This window comes from Mus musculus, chromosome 10 (genome assembly GCF_000001635.26).
Source record: "Mus musculus strain C57BL/6J chromosome 10, GRCm38.p6 C57BL/6J".
Lineage (NCBI taxonomy): Eukaryota > Metazoa > Chordata > Mammalia > Rodentia > Muridae > Mus > Mus musculus.
The window spans coordinates 77,919,875-77,937,242 of record NC_000076.6 but is presented as its reverse complement, the minus strand read 5'-3'; the positions used below and the strand labels follow the sequence as shown (position 1 = coordinate 77,937,242).

Genomic DNA, 17,368 nt, shown 5'->3' with positions numbered 1-17,368 from the left:
TCACTTAAACCCCAAAGGCTCCCGAATAACCCCATTTTGACTTGATTACCTCTAGAAATGTCTATAGTAGTTTTTTCCCCCTCCTCATTGAGACCAAATACCTGACCAACCTCCACCCACCCCCACCCCACCCCCCTAAAAGCAGCTTTTGGGAGGAAGGTCTTTATTTTGACTCAGTTCCAGGACACGTCTTGGTGAAGTCATGCCAGAGGGATCCTGAGGTAGCTGGTCGTGTGGCCTCTCCACTCAGGAAGCAAAGAGAGAGATGAGAGCTAGGGATTGGCTCACTTTATCTTTTTCTGCTCAGTCTGTGGCCCACGTAGTGTCGCCATATGTGTTCAGGATGAGACTCTCCTCCTCGCTTAAACCCCAAAGGCACACCCAGAGGTGTGTCCTTTAGGTGGTTCCAGATCCCATCAGCCAGGATAAATCTCCAAGGTGCCGTGTGCCTTTGAAGTTCCACATTGCAGGTTTAGGCTCCAACATAGCACTTTTGGAGGGGCTCGGTTTACTTATAACACCCCCCATTCTAAAGATGGAACGACAGAGGTTTCTCAGCGAGAGCACTTCTCCTCTACCCTGAGCCCCCAAGTCCTGCTCTGTGCCTGGATTGATAGGAAGCACCATGTGTCTTGCCAAGGGAGGTGTGGCATTTATACACACACCACATACTTTAGCTGGCATTAGCATCAGGAGGATCCCTTGCTTCTCTTCTGTTTATGGCTTGAGTCTGGTGAATTGGTGTGTGTGTGTGTGTGTGTGTGTGTGCGCACGCGTGCGCGCATGTGTGTTCATGTGTGTGTTGTACATACATTTGGACCTGTGTGTGTCTGTACGTGGAGGCCAGAGGTTGACAATGGGGATCTCGATCAACTGTTACTACCCAATTTTGAAGATAGGGTCTCTTACTGATTCTGTAGTTTGCTGTTTCAGCTAGCCTGACTGACTGGCCAACTCTAGGAGTCCTCCTGCCTCTGCTGCTCAAACACCACCATGCTTGCTCACTTTCCATGTGGGCAGCGGGGGTCTGAACTAAGGTCCTCAGGCTTATGTGGCAAGCTCTTTACCCACCTGAGCCATTTCCTCAGCTCCCAGCGAATCATTTAATTACGTTCCCAAGAGTGATGTGTGCCGTCTCTCTGTGACTTCACAAGACAGGACACACACTGCCTTGGGGGTCTGATGCTGGGAACGTCTTTGGGACATGAATTGTTCTCTGCCTATCAGGTGCAGGGAGTGAGCCTCCGGTCCCTCTATAAGCGATCAACAGGCCACGTTACCTTCACCATTGACCCAGTCCGTGACCTTCTCATTTGGGCCGTTATCCAGAACCACAGGGAGCTGGCAGGCATCATCTGGGCTCAGGTACCAGGCTCGGCTCAGTTGCAGTATCTAGACTGGTGGTCAGAGTCAGGGACTCACTTCCTGCAGCAAATCACAGCTCACATCTGTGCGGTATGGTTAAGATCTCTAACCCAGAGAGGCTTGGAGTGCCCAGAAGTGGTGAACAAGAATGTTGGTGGAAAAATAATTCTTAAAGATTTATTTATTTATTTCACGTATGTGGGTACACTGTCACTGTCTTCAGACACACCGGAAGAGGGCATTGGATTCCATTACAGGTGGTTGTGAGCCACCATGTGGTTGCTGGGAATTGAACTCAGGGCCTCTGGAAGAGCAGTCAGTGCTCTTAACTGCTGATCCATCTCTCCAGCTCCAGAAAAATAATTCTTAAATGAAAGACGAAAAGAAAGGGGTGATAAAAGCCCTATAAGCAATCTGCTGTGGTCACTTCCAGGGCTTCTGATGTAGGCAGTGTTGTTCTCTGTGTCCTGCCCAGGTTCCTGTCTGTTCGTTATAGCCATTAGGGAGACAAGCACAAGGAACTCGTGGGTCCATACAAGAGGCCGCCATCAGAGGGGTTATGTGTTAATGTGGTGTGAGTCAAGTTGTTTATATGAACAGCCTTCAGATCCTAAGCAGCTCTGTTCACTAACATAGCTTTCTGGGAGCAGGGTGGGTGAACCTAGCTAGTCCCCCAGATCCTTACAGTGTCCTTGTGTCCCAGAGTCAGGACTGTACTGCCGCAGCACTGGCCTGTAGCAAGATCCTGAAGGAGCTGTCCAAGGAGGAGGAAGATACAGACAGCTCTGAGGAGATGCTGGCACTGGCAGACGAGTTTGAGCACAGAGCTATAGGTGAGTCTCCTGGGGACCATCTGCACTGTCACCGGCATCTTGATCTCTGCATGTCAGTTCTAATGCTACTGCTTAGAGGCCTTGCCCATGGTCTAGATGTTTCGGGACAGTACCGATGTTTGTCTCACCCAGTGGCCTGCCTTTGCTGCGGATATCACTTGAAGGGCCGGCTCTCTGATTGTCCCTGTGCGCTGTGTGTTTCTTCCTCTTCTCCTCAGGCGTCTTCACTGAGTGCTACAGGAAGGATGAGGAAAGAGCCCAGAAGCTGCTTGTCCGTGTGTCTGAGGCCTGGGGGAAGACCACCTGCCTGCAGCTGGCCCTAGAGGCCAAGGACATGAAATTCGTGTCTCATGGAGGCATCCAGGTGATTCCCCGAGGGCCTGCTTCCAGAGCCAGGTGCTTAGGTGGGCACTGCCCTGACTCTGATGACATGGCTGGTCCCAGCAATGCAACTCTTTGGTGATTGGGATAGTGCCTGGTACTTCACCATAGGCAGATGGATGGGCCCTTGTCTCCTGGTTTGGCAATGGGCAAACTGGCGCACAGCAAAGTAAGTGGCTGGTGGCTGTGAAGGAGAGCAGCTCAAATGTGAGGTGGCCTTCAGTACACTTTCCAAGAGCCCATACTACCTAAGGGGGCCTCAGGAAGAACAGGGGGACAGCATAGCCTTCATGGAACATTAAGGACCAGGGAATGTACTTCTTTATTGCTTTATTGATTGGTTATTCTTTTTTTTAAAACCTCTTTTTAAAAATATGTATGCATTTATGTAAGTACACTGTAGCTGTCTTCAGACACCCCAGAAGAAGGCATCAGATCTCATTACAGATGGTTGTGAGCCACATGTGGTTGCTGGGATTTGAACTTAGGACCTTAGAAGAGCAGTCAGTGCTATTAACCGCTGAGCCATCTCTCTAGCCCTTGATTGGTTGTTCTTAGAGCACAGCCTATGCTGTTACAATATTTATGGAACTCCTCATGTCCTGGGCTGTGCGGAACCTGGGAATACCCAGGGAGGAATCCAAGTTAGCCCAAGGCACTGAAACGGGTTTTCTTATGACTGCCTGGGATTGTATGGCCTTGGGACCTTGCAGAGACAGGGAATCCTGCATCTGGAGGAGGGATGGCAAGCAGGAGGGGGATCAGAGCCCCATGTAATAAGTCCTGCTTCTCCCCTACGCACAATGGTCTGGCTCCAATCTCCCAAAACCCTCATTCTTCTGCTGGCTGACAATGGGGTACCTGTCAGAGCACTGTGGCTATGAGGATGTGACCATCGCTCATCCTTGGGTGACTGGGGTTTTGGGTTAGGGTCAGGCCTTTGGGTACCCACTGTCCTGAGACCACCCTGTCCACAGGCTTTCCTAACCAAGGTGTGGTGGGGCCAGCTCTGTGTGGACAATGGCCTGTGGAGGATCATCCTGTGCATGCTGGCCTTCCCGCTGCTCTTCACCGGCTTCATCTCCTTCAGGTGAGGGGGAGGGACCCTAGGATGTACAGGAAGTAGGGGGAGTACCAACCACCAATGTTCAGAACCACATTGGGTCAAGTTTCCATATTCTGAGTTTTCTGCTGGATGATGGTGGTGCTGATGAATCTGTTTCCATGGCAACAGGGATCCTGGAGTAGAAAGGTGTGGCCTTGGTGATGCAGCCGGACTGGGTGGAAGATTGAAGACCAGCCCTGGCTGTGCTTCCCTTGTGGTCTCCTTGGAGCACACGAGCTCTTGTGATGATGCTATCATTATTTTGATAGACAGTGTTGCTGGGTTCCCTGGGAGTTCAGGGCCAGGTGGCCAGAGGCAAGCCCTCTCATAGACATAGATCACATGATCCACCACCTTCTCACAGCCTGACTGTTGGAAATATGTCCTAGGGGAAACTGAGGCACTGAGGAGCAGCCTTTGTCTGCCTTGCCTTCTGGATTCCCACCCTCCACAAACCTAGGAGGACCAGAAATCAATCTCATCCTGCCTGGGGTCATGGACGTCACCCTGCAACCTTTGTTTTTTTTTTTTTTTTTTTTTTAAGATTTATTTATTTATTATATGTAAGTACACTGTAGCTGTCCTCAGACACTCCAGAAGAGGGCGTCAGATCTTGTTACAGATGGTTGTGAGCCACCATGTGGTTGCTGGGATTTGAACTCTGGACCTTCGGAAGAGCAGTCGGGTGCTCTTACCCACTGAGCCATCTCACCAGCCCACCCTGCAACCTTTGTAGTGTCTTCCCCTTCCCTGAGAGGAGCAGAGCTGAGCCTGTGTTTCCAATAGCAACTGTGACAAGAGACTTCACATCAGTGCACAGCTCTTGGTCACACTGTTAGACTGACCCTTTGACAGTAAGGGTAGCCAGTCCTCGTTTGCAAGGGTACCTGAGGCCTGAGGGTTCCTCTAAAGCTTAGAGCACTTCACAGGGAACCTAACCCAGGCCAGGCTCACAACCAAGGGTGGCTCTGGATAGGAGCTGTGTTGTTCACAGGATGTACAGAGATTTGACAAAGGAAGAAACCTTTTGGGCCTATTTGAGGTTTGGGGTCTTTAGTGCCAAGGCTGTCTTGCTGGCCTGTCTATAACTGCTAAGTGACCTTGGGTATCAGGAGCGCTATTACTTTCTGAGTGCATTTGCCCCTCGAGTCAGGGTGAGTGGCATGCAAAGTCTGTGGGCTATCACAGTTGCCTGATGTGTCTTCTGCAGGGAAAAGAGGCTGCAGGCACTGTGTCGCCCAGCCCGCGTCCGCGCCTTCTTCAATGCGCCTGTGGTCATCTTCCACATGAATATCCTCTCCTACTTTGCCTTCCTCTGCCTGTTCGCCTACGTGCTCATGGTGGACTTCCAGCCTTCTCCATCCTGGTGCGAGTACCTCATCTACCTGTGGCTCTTCTCCCTGGTGTGCGAAGAGACTCGGCAGGTGCTCATTGCTCCTTCATCAAGTGTCTGTTAATAACGGAGTCTCACCTAAGCTCCCAGGTGCTGGGCAAAACCCCAGGAGGCGGGTACCTACTTCTCCACTTGGGAGCTCTCCTCCATAGCCTGGCTGCCTTGTCTGAGGCTGGGCTTCTGGGCCTTTCCAAGGCAAAACACACATGATTGACCTCAGATTCCGGTGCTGCTAGAGGTTGAGCCAAGGTCCCCCACCTGCCTAATCACATGTGGTGGCCACCTTTGAGTGGATGGGTCTCCCCACAGTGCCAAGTGTGAGGCTCTGTGTGATCATTTGCAAAAGACTTGGGCCGATGGAGAGCCATGGACATTGCTCATTCCACAAAAGGGGTTTAGAGTAAAACCTGCCAAACACAGAGGGTACCGGGCCACCCAAGGACTGTTGACCCAGAGTATCCAGAGGTCACTTTCCTGAGGCAGGGGCAGAATTTGATGCTCCCAGAAAGGATGTGTAATGACATTTAGGGACAGGGTCACTCAAGCATCTTTCACAAGCTCCAGGGTCCAGGGTTTGTACTGGGGGCTGTACACCGACAAGCCTCTGTTCTCATGGCCGATCTGTCTCCAGTCCCTTTAGAGTAGAACTAGTCCTGAGTGACCTATATGACGACCTGGACTAGCTCACACTCCTGATAAACAGGACACTCCTGTGAGGCTGGACATTCCAGGGACTTGAGGTCACCTCCTAGGATAAAGGCTTTCAGGACCATTGAGCAGACTAACTCTTCCCTCAGGGTCCCACTGTATCCTTGTGGTATCAGATCATATTGGGTGGACACTTTCTGTTGGGAGACCCAAAGAAGAAAGAGGGGACCCCAAAAAGGAACCATGGGGCTGGATCTGGATGAGGCTGGAACAATGCTGAGGGTCTGGAAGTTTGGGCTTCCTCGGCTTCTGTAGCCAGAACTTCCATGAAGGTCAGAGCTTCTATGTCCCCTGAACTCACCTCACATGGCAGTCCCAAAATAGAGGGCACACATGTGTCTTAGACTCTTCCCCTCAGGCCTGGAGAAAAGATGTGCCTTTGTTGGGGACGTGGTAACAAAAAGGATGAGGATTACGGCCAGGCAGACCATGTGAGGATCCTCTTTTCTGGGCTGTCTCAGGAAGTAGGCACCATTCTGGATAGAGGGAAGACCTTGTGGGAGGTGCTGGTAGGGAGGAGGGAGGTTCTCCAGCGTACACACGTGCACACACACACTCATTCACACATGTTCATGCACACACATGTACACACAGACTTAATAGCATCCCTGGTCTGTGGGAGCCTAGCAGTGAAGTCAGGTAGGCACTTACCTCAGTATGTGCTATTCGTTGGACTTGTTGAGTGCCATGGTCCACCCTGTGTCCTACTGGCCCCCACCATAGTCAAGATCTCCCCACAAAGGGTTTTGCTTCTGTGACACGGATAGAGATGTTGGCCTCCCTAACTGTGGTCTCCTCAGTAGCTATTCTATGATCCTGATGGCTGTGGACTAATGAAGATGGCGTCCCTGTACTTCAGTGACTTCTGGAACAAACTGGACGTTGGGGCCATTCTGCTCTTCATAGTAGGACTGACCTGTCGGTGAGCAGCCAGGGTGCCCCTGCCTTCTCCCTGTGTGGCACCCGGACCCAGCCAGTTTAAGAGAAGGTGGGGGGCTGGCTTGACCTCCTGACAGGTGATCTCTGAACCCCAACTCTTGCCTGTCTGTGGATGACCCAGACCATGCTCCCCGTGGCATTGATGTAGAGATGGTGTTGGGGTGTGTGACTGCTCTTTATCCATCTTGGGTTGCAGTCATATGCAGGCCGCCAGTCATGTTGTTTTTCTGAGCTTTTCAGACAGAGTCTCCCCTTTGATCCTCGTTGTGGGGTTACACCCCACTCATGACAGTTGTGTATCTGAGAGGTGGCAGCCCTCTCTCTTCTTGAAGTGTGATAGGTATGGCCAAAACTCCTCAATTATTTCTTAGATGTCCTTGTCCAACTCAGTTCTCTGTAGATCGTCTACCCTTGATGTCACCCTTGCCTTTGACATGTTTAAGCCTGGCTCCTCCAGAGCCCTGTACCACCAAGGACCACCCCAAGCTAGGGAGAGGTTTTACAAAGCCCTGCCTCCTGGTGTGCAGAGGCTGAGGTGGTACCCTGCCTACCGCCAGGCTCATCCCAGCGACGCTGTACCCTGGGCGCATCATCCTGTCTTTGGACTTCATCATGTTCTGTCTCCGTCTCATGCACATCTTCACTATTAGCAAGACACTGGGGCCCAAGATAATCATCGTGAAGCGGATGGTGAGGGCACAAGGGAGGGGCTGACTTGGGAGGGGCTGGAGCCCATGGCCACTGTGAGGGAAGCTGAGAGCTGTGCTCATCATGAAGGATGTAGGAAGGGGTGGAGCTTACTACTTGTACTGTGTCTTGGCTCTGCCTCATCCCCAGAATCTATGAGCATCCTTCATATTGTTTTCTGAATGCCACCTCCTCCAGGCTGCCTTTCATGTTTTTCACCTCACAGCCCCAACATGGACCCCACTGCTGTTCAGAATACAAGCCCTTTATTCTTTGGGTCAACATTGATCCCTCTCCATGTTTTGGGGTGGGATCAATGAAGATGTCAGTGTGTTTTGTGGGGTTGCGTGGAGGCCCTGGGGTACTCCCCAGCATCCTGCATCTGTATCCGGGTGATAGTGGGGGAGAGGCCATCCAGGGTGCAACCTGTTGTTTCACTCTCTGCAGATGAAGGACGTCTTCTTCTTCCTCTTTCTCCTGGCGGTGTGGGTGGTGTCCTTCGGCGTAGCTAAGCAGGCCATTCTCATACATAACGAGAGCCGCGTGGACTGGATCTTCCGTGGGGTTGTCTATCACTCTTACCTGACCATCTTTGGCCAGATCCCAACCTACATTGACGGTAGGAGCCAGCTTGTGGGCATCTAAGGGGCAAGAAGAATAGAGATGGAGACGGGGAGCCTCCTAGGACTCTCTCAGAGTCCAAGGTTGCAGGAGACAGGGTTCATTTCCAGCCAGCTGTGTGGCTTTCTAAAGACAGGAAAAGTCTGGGGCTCCATTGGGTCAGCTTGCCTTGGATGTTGATGGTCCCCAACAGAGAGTGAAGGTACCCGCATTTCCCCATCAACGAGGAGCGTGTGACCAGGAACTTAAGCTATGCAGGAGACATACGGGCACAGCTGACAGTCACCCTGTCCCCCTTTCCCTCACCCCACTAGAGTCAGAAATTACTTCTTATTCTCTGACAGAAAGATGACTTGTGTGTGTATGTGTGTGTATGTGTGTACCTTTGCCTGTATGTGAGCTTGTGTGTGCATGTACATGTATGAGTGTATGTATGTGAGCATGTGTGTATGTGTGTATGTGCACACCTGTGTGAGTGCATGTGTGTGCATCTACATGTATGAGTGTATGTATGTGAGCATGTATGTATGTGTATGTGCACACCTGTGTGAGTGCATGTGTGTAAGTGTGTATGTATGTGTGGTTGCCAGAGGACAATGTCAGGTGTCATTTCGTAGGCGCCACCCATCTTGTTTGTTTGGTTTTCACTTTTTCCTTAATTTCTATTTTATGTGTTTGAGTGTGTTTGAGTGCTCACTGTGTAACTGTAGCATCCATGTGGGTATTGGGAATCAAACCCGGCTCCTCTGGAAGGACTCTTAACCACTGAGCCATTTTTCCAGGCCCTCATTTTTTTGAGACAGGATCTCTCAGTGATCTGGAACTTGCCTCGTAGGCTAAGCTGGCTGAGCAGAGTCCCAGGGATCCACCGGTCTCCTCCTTGGCACTGGTCTTGAAAGTGTGAGGCATAACATCTGGCTTTTTAACAAGTTCTCACACCTTGAGGGAAACATTTTACTCTTCCCCAGTCGATATGCATGTTGTTTTGTTGTTACTGTTGTTGTTTTTATGTATACGAGTCCACTGGTGTGTCTTCAGACCCTTCAGGTGAATCTCTCTTCAGACACATCAGAAGAGAGCACCAGATTACATTACAGATGGTTGTGAGCCACCATGTGGTAGCTGGAAACTGAACTCTTAACCACTGAGCCATCTCTCCAACCCCCATTGTTGTTCTTTTTAACTGACATCCTTCAGGTAGACTTCCCACATCACAGCTACCCACAGTAGGTCCACACATGACACATGAGCGGTGTCTTACCGAAGCTAGCTCCAGACCCCACCCCATCAACAGTTGCTGCCGTCCTCCCTCAGTCCTACAACCCCTCCCCCACTGTCATCTACACGTTTACTTTCTAGGACATGTCACACATTCTAGAGCTAAGGTGGCATGAAGTTGGCTGTGTCTGGCTTTGTCACCCGTGTCCCGTTCAGGGTTCCCAGGGGTGGGGTGAGGCGGAAGGAATTAGCACTTTATCCCACTTTATCAATAAAGTGTATTTTTCTGCATGGATGGAGCACCTTTTAGTTATCTGTAAGCCGGGAGCACTTGTGTTCCATCTGGGTTTTGGCTACTGTGGCTGCCGCTGGTGTGAACTTACATCTGTGCTCCCGTGTGGGTGTGTTTAACTCTGTGAACATGCCAAGCTGTTTCCACAGAGGGTACGTGCTTCAGTTTCTTCGAGCTCACACTTGTGACTGTCAGGTGGGTGTCGGCGGTGTCTTCCTGTGGACTTGGTTGACATTTCTCTAATGGCTTCTGTGGACGTATTTCCACGTGCTTACTTTCTGGACCATTTGTGGAACTTCTTAGGGGAAATATCCATTTCTATCTGGTGCTCATTTCCCCTCTTCCATTATATTTTTTTATTATTGAGCTTTTAAGACTTTTATTGTAGGGTCAGTGTGCAGCACTTTCTGTTATGACAGGGCTTGTCTTTCTATTTTATTTATGAAAAGGCAACTTTCTTTGAAGCATAGAATTTTAATGAGGTGTGGCTTGACTTTTAAAAATCACTCATGCCTCTTGATCACAGTGGAGAAGATACTGCCAAACCCAAGACTCAAAAGGTTGTGTTTGCCTTGTGAGGGTTTATAGCTTCTAATCATTCTTTGGCCTTCGACCCATTTGCAAAGGCTAGCGTTCAGCCCTGCCCCATCGGTGACACTTTCCTGGCCCCCTCGGCAGCCACAGATCTGCTTTATCTACACATGTTTGTGTGTGAGATAAGGGTTGCTCTTGTATTTTCCTTTGTAATTTTGTATGTATTGGCATTTTGTTTGCATGTATATACCTATGCATTACGTGTGTGCTTAGTACCCGGGGAGGACAGAAGAAGACACCAGATCCCCTGGAAATGGAGTTAGAGAGAGTTGTGGCTGCCATGTGGATGCTGGGAACTGAACCCAGACTCTCTGGAAGAGGATCCAATGTCTTCAGCCCTTGTTTGTTTGTTTGTTTGTTTGTTTTAAAATGCATAGTCCCAAAACTGTCAGTGACTCCCCTGCCTCTGCTTCCCCAATGCTGGCACTTTATACATCACCAGGACTCACAAGAGTCATTCTTTCCCATGTGGATGCCCCTTGTCCCAGCAGCACTAGCTGACAAGCATCTCTCACTGAGTTGTCCTGGCTCCCTGTCAAAGTCTGCAGCTGTTAAGTTCATTCTTGGGTATGGTCTTTTTTTACGGTTTTGCTGTTATTTTCTTTCTTTTCTTTTTCTTTTTTATTCCTATTATTTTTCAGATTTAGTTAATTTTTTAAATGTGTATGTATGTGTGTGTGTGTGTCTGTGTGAGGGTATGTGTGTGTATGACAGTAGTGCCCGCAGTGTCTGATCCCCAGGCTCCAGAGTTATAACTGTTGAGCGCCCCCTGGAGTGGGTACTGGGAACTGCACTTGGTTTCTCTGGAAGGGCAGTTATGTACTCTTACCTGCTGAGCTGCCTCTCTAGCCCCCGATTATTTCTTTTAAAATCCTTTCCTTCGAACTAAATTTCTCGGGATCAGGATCCATACACTAATGACTGTAGCCGTGAGAAATAGCTTGGGAGAGAGATGGGTGGGTCCTGGGGTGCAGGGTGCCAACCTGGAAGACAGCTCTGGCTCCAGGCTCCCCTAACAGCCCATTGCCTGTTTGAAGATATCCTAGTATAAATGGTCCTATTCTCAGGCTTTGGACCCTACCTAGTCAGACACCCAGCCCCTAACTCCTGGGATGCAAGTGTCCAAGCCTGTGGGGACCCTCGGTGACCCAATGACCAGGTTCCCTGGCAGCCAGTTCCCAGTGACTGACTGCATCATTTTTGGTTGCCCTGGTAACTCACTGCATGCTTTTCTGTTGCCCAAAGGTGTGAATTTCAGCATGGACCAGTGCAGCCCCAATGGCACGGACCCCTACAAGCCTAAGTGTCCTGAGAGCGACTGGACGGGACAGGCACCTGCCTTCCCCGAGTGGCTGACTGTCACCCTGCTCTGCCTCTACCTGCTCTTTGCCAACATCCTGCTGCTTAACCTGCTCATCGCCATGTTCAAGTGAGTGTGGGCTCCTGTGTAGGGCAGGGCTCTCCTGGACTGGTGTGTACACAGGCAGCCACATGGCAACCTGATGGTGTGTGTGTGTGTGTGTGTGTGTGTGTATGTGTGGCCAGCATGTCATCCTGTCTGTGTCACCATTCCTGGGGGCCCAGAAGCCCTTGTCTGTACTATTAATAATTTAAAATAAATCCCAGTGTGGGGTTACTACCCGCCTCAATGGTTTATGTTCCCAAATAAAAGACAGACATAACCTTTACTATTATCATTTTTTAAAAGATTTCTTTATTTGTTATATGTAAGTACACTGTAGCTGTCTTTAGACATCCCAGAAAAAGGTGTCAGATCTCATTACGGATGATTGTGAGCCACCTTGTTGTTGCTGGGATTCAAACTCAGGACCTTCAGAAAAGCAGTCAGTGCTCTTAACCGCTGAGCCATCTTTCCAGCCTCCCCCACCCCTCATATTTTAATATGCCTTAGGCAGCACAATAGCTGGGCAACTGTCTACCTTCCATGTTGATAGAATCTACCTCCCGCTGATAATTCTGAGTTATTGCTTACTGATTTCTACATTCCATCTTGGCTGCTCTTGACCCAACTGAGCAGCCATGTTTTCTTGGCCCCTTTCCATGGTGTCTCTGCTTCTTTCTTCTGCACACTCATCAGGCATGGGGTCTCTCCTTCCTCTCTTCCCCCTGGAAGTCCCAAGCCTGGGGACCCTAAATTTGCCTCTGTCTCTCCTCCCCAGCTAGTGGCTGCTGGCATCTTTATTTACCAATCAGAATTAACTGGGGGTGGGGGGGCAGACACTCTCATACAAATAGTTTTGGGTACCCAATTAGCATCAGAATATAAGCAGCTACACTGGTCCACTGACTCTGCGCCCTAAAACCTTCTCCTACTCTGCTAGGGACCAACTCAGCCATGGAAGGTCCAACCTGCCCACAGCTAAACCCTTGAGCCCTTGACCCTCCTGTCTCAGCAGACAGGTTCTGGGTGGCTGGGACCTTTGGAAGTCTCATTGTTATGGTGTGCACTGTACATTCTTTTCTTAGCAGCTGAGTTTGGGGGCTGCCCCTTCTGTTTTAGAGTATTCTAAACATTAAGAATCACCTGTGCTAGCTATATCTGAGATCAGGGTAAGGGGTCTGGGTAGGGAGTGGGGAGGATTCTGTCCCTTAGGCAGGAAAAGCCATCTGACAAAGTGGTACATGTCCCTTCCCCTGCTCCTGGGTCTCCATGTCAGACTTGGGTACCTGAAGTACCTGTGACATCATCTTCTGCTTGTCCAAACCACTAGATACACACATTAACTCTGTCTAGCCCCTCCCTGATGCTTATTCCTGAAAACAAATCTAAAACCCCCGTGATTTCCTGTTCCTCACTGGCTTCCCAGATGCTGGCTGCCTCTCAGCGTTTGGCGTGCTTTCTGCTCACCTGCCTCTGCTCTTCCAGGCTGGACTGCTGTGTCCCACAAACATTCTGATACATGCACCTCTGCCTCCCACCAGCTACACCTTCCAGGAGGTGCAGGAACACACAGACCAGATCTGGAAATTCCAGCGCCACGACCTGATCGAGGAGTACCATGGCCGTCCCCCGGCACCTCCCCCACTCATCCTCCTCAGCCACCTGCAGCTCCTGATCAAGAGGATTGTCCTGAAGATCCCTGCCAAGAGGCATAAGCAGCTCAGTGAGTCCCCTTGTCCCCACACTGCAGTCCCACCATCCCGGGTACAGACGCTAATTGGCTCCCCACAAAACTGTTTGCATGAGAGTGTCTGGGAACCTGCCCTCAGTTAATTCTGACTGTTAAATAAAAATGCCAGCAGGCAATAGCTGGGGAGGGAAGATGGAGGCAGGATTTAGGGTTCCCAAAGCCCTGGACAGTCAGTAGGCATGCTAAGCTCTCATGTTGTTGGGCTGTCCCTGCATCTGGAATGAGCCAGTAGCTCCCTGGGCCTGGAGATGGATGGGGTAATAGATCCTTTCCACGGGGCCCTGGATGAGTTATGAGGTCCCTGTTAACCCTATCCTGTCTCCAGAGAACAAGCTGGAGAAGAACGAGGAGACAGCGCTCCTGTCTTGGGAACTGTACCTGAAGGAGAACTACCTGCAGAACCAGCAGTACCAGCAGAAACAGCGTCCAGAGCAGAAAATCCAAGACATCAGTGAGAAGTACAGAGGCCGAGAGTCCCCCCAACCCCTTGGGAGGGCACCCTTAAAGCCATGCCCCACAGTTCTAAAGCATTCTAAGTGTGGTCCCATGGGGGAGGGCTCATGCTCAACTTGTGGGAGAGAAAATAGACAAGCAAGTAGGGCACCTGATTGCGATGATGAAAGTGGTGATGGTGATGGTGGAGATGGTGCAGGTGATGATGGTGATGGTGATGATTATAGTGTTGACGATGGTAGGGGTGGTAATGGTGATGGTGTTGATGTGACATGGTGAGAACGGTCTTAGTGCTGGAGGTCATGGTGACTATAGTGTTGGTGATGGTGATAATGTTAAAAGTGGTGGTGTTAATATTGATGGTTCCATTTCTGATAGTGCTGGTAGTTATGGTGACAATGACGGTCTGTCGACCACAGCCCCTTCTACCTACTATGGTGGGAGAATTAGATAAGGATGTGCTGATTACTTGAGTTTGGGTGCAGTGACATCCTTGGAACACCCTCTGCTGAGAACAGTCTTCGACTCACTGTTGCTGCATTAAAGAGTCTGCCCTGCTTCCACACTCTCTGCTCTTACCTTTAAGTCATTCTGAAGGATGGTTGGCAGGTTGCCTGGTGTGTGGGTTGACGGTTTTGTGAGTGAATAGTTTGGCGAGTCTGCCTCAGGTTCCTTTGTGGTTTATTGGTGTTGGAGGCAAGCCCACTGATTGACGAATGTATCTACTGATTGCTTGGGAGTGGTACTGATTACAGTAGCTGTGATAAAAAAAACACCATGACCCAGGCAACTTATAGAAGAAAGAGTTTATTTTGATTTACAGGTCCAGATGGTTAGAGTCCATAATAGTGGGAACAGCATAGCCTGTAGGTGGCAGGTGTTTCAGCAGGAGAGCAAAGCGAAGAGCTCACATTTTGAATGTCTAGCACAAAGGAGAGCAAACCTCAAAATCCACCTGTGACATATTTCCTCTAGCAAGAATGGACCACCTAACCCCTTTCCAGACAGGGCCATCTACTGGGGATCAAACATTCAAATGCCCAAGACTTGGGGAAGAACAGTTCTTATTCGAACTACCGCAGTGGGATAGGGTAGTATCCAGCTGTCCCTCCATGAGCTTCCTGAAAGCAGGGACAGAATCCTACAGGGTCCCCACAGTCATGGGCTCCCATCAAAAGCTCAGAGTCTGGCAGAAAGTTAGTGAATGCTGTGAAGTTCTTAAGCTATGGATCCTGGCCTGGGCTGGCTGACAGCAAGCTGGGCTGTTGTGTTTTTTGCTGACACTACATTCTCATTATCTTTAAAGGGCAGGTGCCAGGGTCCTTGTGGTCTCTCAGCACCTGCTGTTACCTGCATTTGATTTTGAACAATAGTTGTGCCCACTGCCCAGATACTGGGCTGGGTGGTATCCAGGGAGCTTCTGAAGTGGGAATTATGTGTGGATGCTTCGTCAGCAGGATGATCTTGAAGTTGGTTCAGTAGGGTCAGCATGAAGGTTCTGATAGGCACAGCATCAAGGGCTTGCTGTTGACTGAGAACATGACCTGCATCTTAGGAGATGTTGGTTGCTTCCCTTTTGCCATTGAGGAGACAGAAGAAGAAGAGGCCAGTGTTTGCTGCTAGTAAACAGCATACCCTGGATTTAGGAGCCTGTCCTGGTTTTGTGTTCTCCTGCCTCAGGGAACTAGGCTGGCCCTGAGGAAGTCAATCACATGAGCCAGCTCATCCCTTATCCCTGACTTTCCTCCTTGTCTGAGTCTCAGAATGGATCTGATGTCCAGTTTCCAGCCTAGGGCCCAGAGTGGGAATAATATATAGCATGCTAACATATAACATCTCAGAATCTCTGCTTATTATCTAGAAATCTAAGCATTCAATAGGCAAGTGCTGTGAAACACAGAGAGACAGGGGAAATGATGAACAAGTGGTCCCTAAGATCTGGTGAGGACCCTGGCCTGGTCATTTTCTTTCTGGAGCCACTGAGAGGGATCCAAGGCTGAGGGAGATACCATTGACCCCAGCCCCTCACCCCCAGAGCATGGCTGGAAGTTTTGGGGTTTCTGCCAATCTCAACGATTCCCATGTGTCACTGTGACTGAACTGTGGGATTCCAAACATGCTACAAACATCACCCTTGCATGTTCGTAAGGTTGTCTTGGGGGAAAAGGGTGGGGGCATGGGTACCAGAGTGTCTTTTGTGGACTGAAACAACCCAGTGCATGGGAATGCAGACGCCAGCACACACAGCGTGGTCCTTTGCTTCCCTTCCCTGGGTGGCTGTTTAAATTGGGTCACATCCCAGAAACACTGAACAGATAGCACCACGCGGCTCACTTTATTACAAAAGGATATTGCTAGCAGTTGGCACTGCAAGTGGGAGGAAGTGGAGGAATCCCTGGGCAAAACTAGGGAGGCAAGTGAGCATGCATGCATGCATGCATGCATACAGACAGGCATGCAGACAGGCATGCATGCAGGCAGACAGACAGGCAGGCAGGCATGCAGACAGGCATGCAGGCATGCAGGCAGGTGTTGACCTGCCATTGGTTTAACTATAACACAGAGGGCCATGGGGGGGGGGGGGGAATGGGGCTTCTGGTTCAAACTAAACAACCGGTGCATCACCCGCACCAGCCCAGCTGTCCCCAAAAGCCTTGTCATCTAAGGTAGCTTTCAGAGCTCGTGGCCCAACACCAAGAGGCAAGCACAGACAAGTGGGTTGTTGTGAATACCATTCCCTATCCCCCACAGCTGACACCTCTGATGGCTCATTGGGTTAGGCCACATGAGCCTGGGTTGTCTGAATGCTGGGACAGTTTTATTTTATGATACAGATGTGTGTCATAGATACTTTCCAATTACAAGAGACAGTATTGAAGTGAGAGCTGGTGGGATGCCACATCTGGGCTGCTGGGTTTGGTGGGGTTGTCTGGAATTGTGGTCTCATTTGTCCATTTGTCTTCTTTCAGAGTGGACACCATGGTGGATCTGCTGGACATGGACCAGGTGAAGAGGTCAGGCTCCACAGAGCAGAGACTGGCTTCCCTGGAGGAACAGGTAAGTAGGTAGGAAGTCAGGGTCTTGTGGGACATTTTGTGTTGTGGTATGGCAACACTGAGACCAAGCACTTTGGGAAAAGATGCAGGAATGGATATTTGTAAGAGGAAGGGGCAAAGAGCAGAGGAGGGAGGGAGGGAGAGAAGTAGAAGAGAGTGAGAGAAAGAGAAACAGAGACACATACACACAAACACACATATATACACACATACTTACACACACACATATACAGAGAGAGAGAGAGAGAGAAAGAGAGAGAGTCAGAGACACACACAAACACACATACATACACATACATACATACATACATACATACATACACAGAGAGAGAGAGGGAAGGAGAGAGAGAAAGAGACAGAGACAGAGAGAGAGAGAGAGAGAGAGAGAGAGAGAGAGAGAGAGAGAGAGGAGAGGAGAGGTGGAAGAGAGTGAGAAAAAGAGAGATAAGGAGAGAAAAACCTTCTACCCAAGCCTTCTAACATTGGGCTTCCCCAGATTTGAATTGTGAGGCTCCCATATTCGGTACATGTTCCTGGTGGTCCTAGAGTACATGGCTCCTCTCTCTACTTG

The 17,368-nt window shown here is 49.9% G+C and overlaps 1 protein-coding gene across 14 annotated transcripts in view; it reads left to right on the top strand.

The window, feature by feature from the left end:
- Window positions 1-17,368, top strand: part of Trpm2 (transient receptor potential cation channel, subfamily M, member 2) — a 62,188-nt gene that overhangs the window by 32,667 nt on the left and 12,153 nt on the right. For 4 of the 14 annotated variants that reach the window (XR_001779532.1, NM_138301.2, XM_006513731.4 and 1 more), the window contains 12 exons: window positions 1,228-1,365; window positions 2,069-2,198; window positions 2,417-2,562; window positions 3,557-3,669; window positions 4,895-5,108; window positions 6,589-6,707; window positions 7,282-7,414; window positions 7,859-8,030; window positions 11,382-11,565; window positions 13,080-13,261; window positions 13,614-13,746; window positions 16,711-16,798. Coding sequence is in view for 10 of the 14 variants with exons in the window: in NM_138301.2 (NP_612174.2) it covers window positions 1,228-1,365; window positions 2,069-2,198; window positions 2,417-2,562; window positions 3,557-3,669; window positions 4,895-5,108; window positions 6,589-6,707; window positions 7,282-7,414; window positions 7,859-8,030; window positions 11,382-11,565; window positions 13,080-13,261; window positions 13,614-13,746; window positions 16,711-16,798 (1,752 nt within the window). In the remaining 4 variants the exon portion in view is untranslated. Of the gene's footprint in view, window positions 1-1,227; window positions 1,366-2,068; window positions 2,199-2,416; window positions 2,563-3,556; window positions 3,670-3,813; window positions 4,206-4,287; window positions 5,168-5,708; window positions 5,884-6,585; window positions 6,708-7,281; window positions 7,415-7,858; window positions 8,031-11,381; window positions 11,566-13,023; window positions 13,262-13,613; window positions 13,747-16,710; window positions 16,799-17,368 lie in introns of those variants that run through there. The other 10 variants (XM_006513730.3, XM_017313960.1, XM_017313959.1 and 7 more) reach the window with 10 other exon arrangements.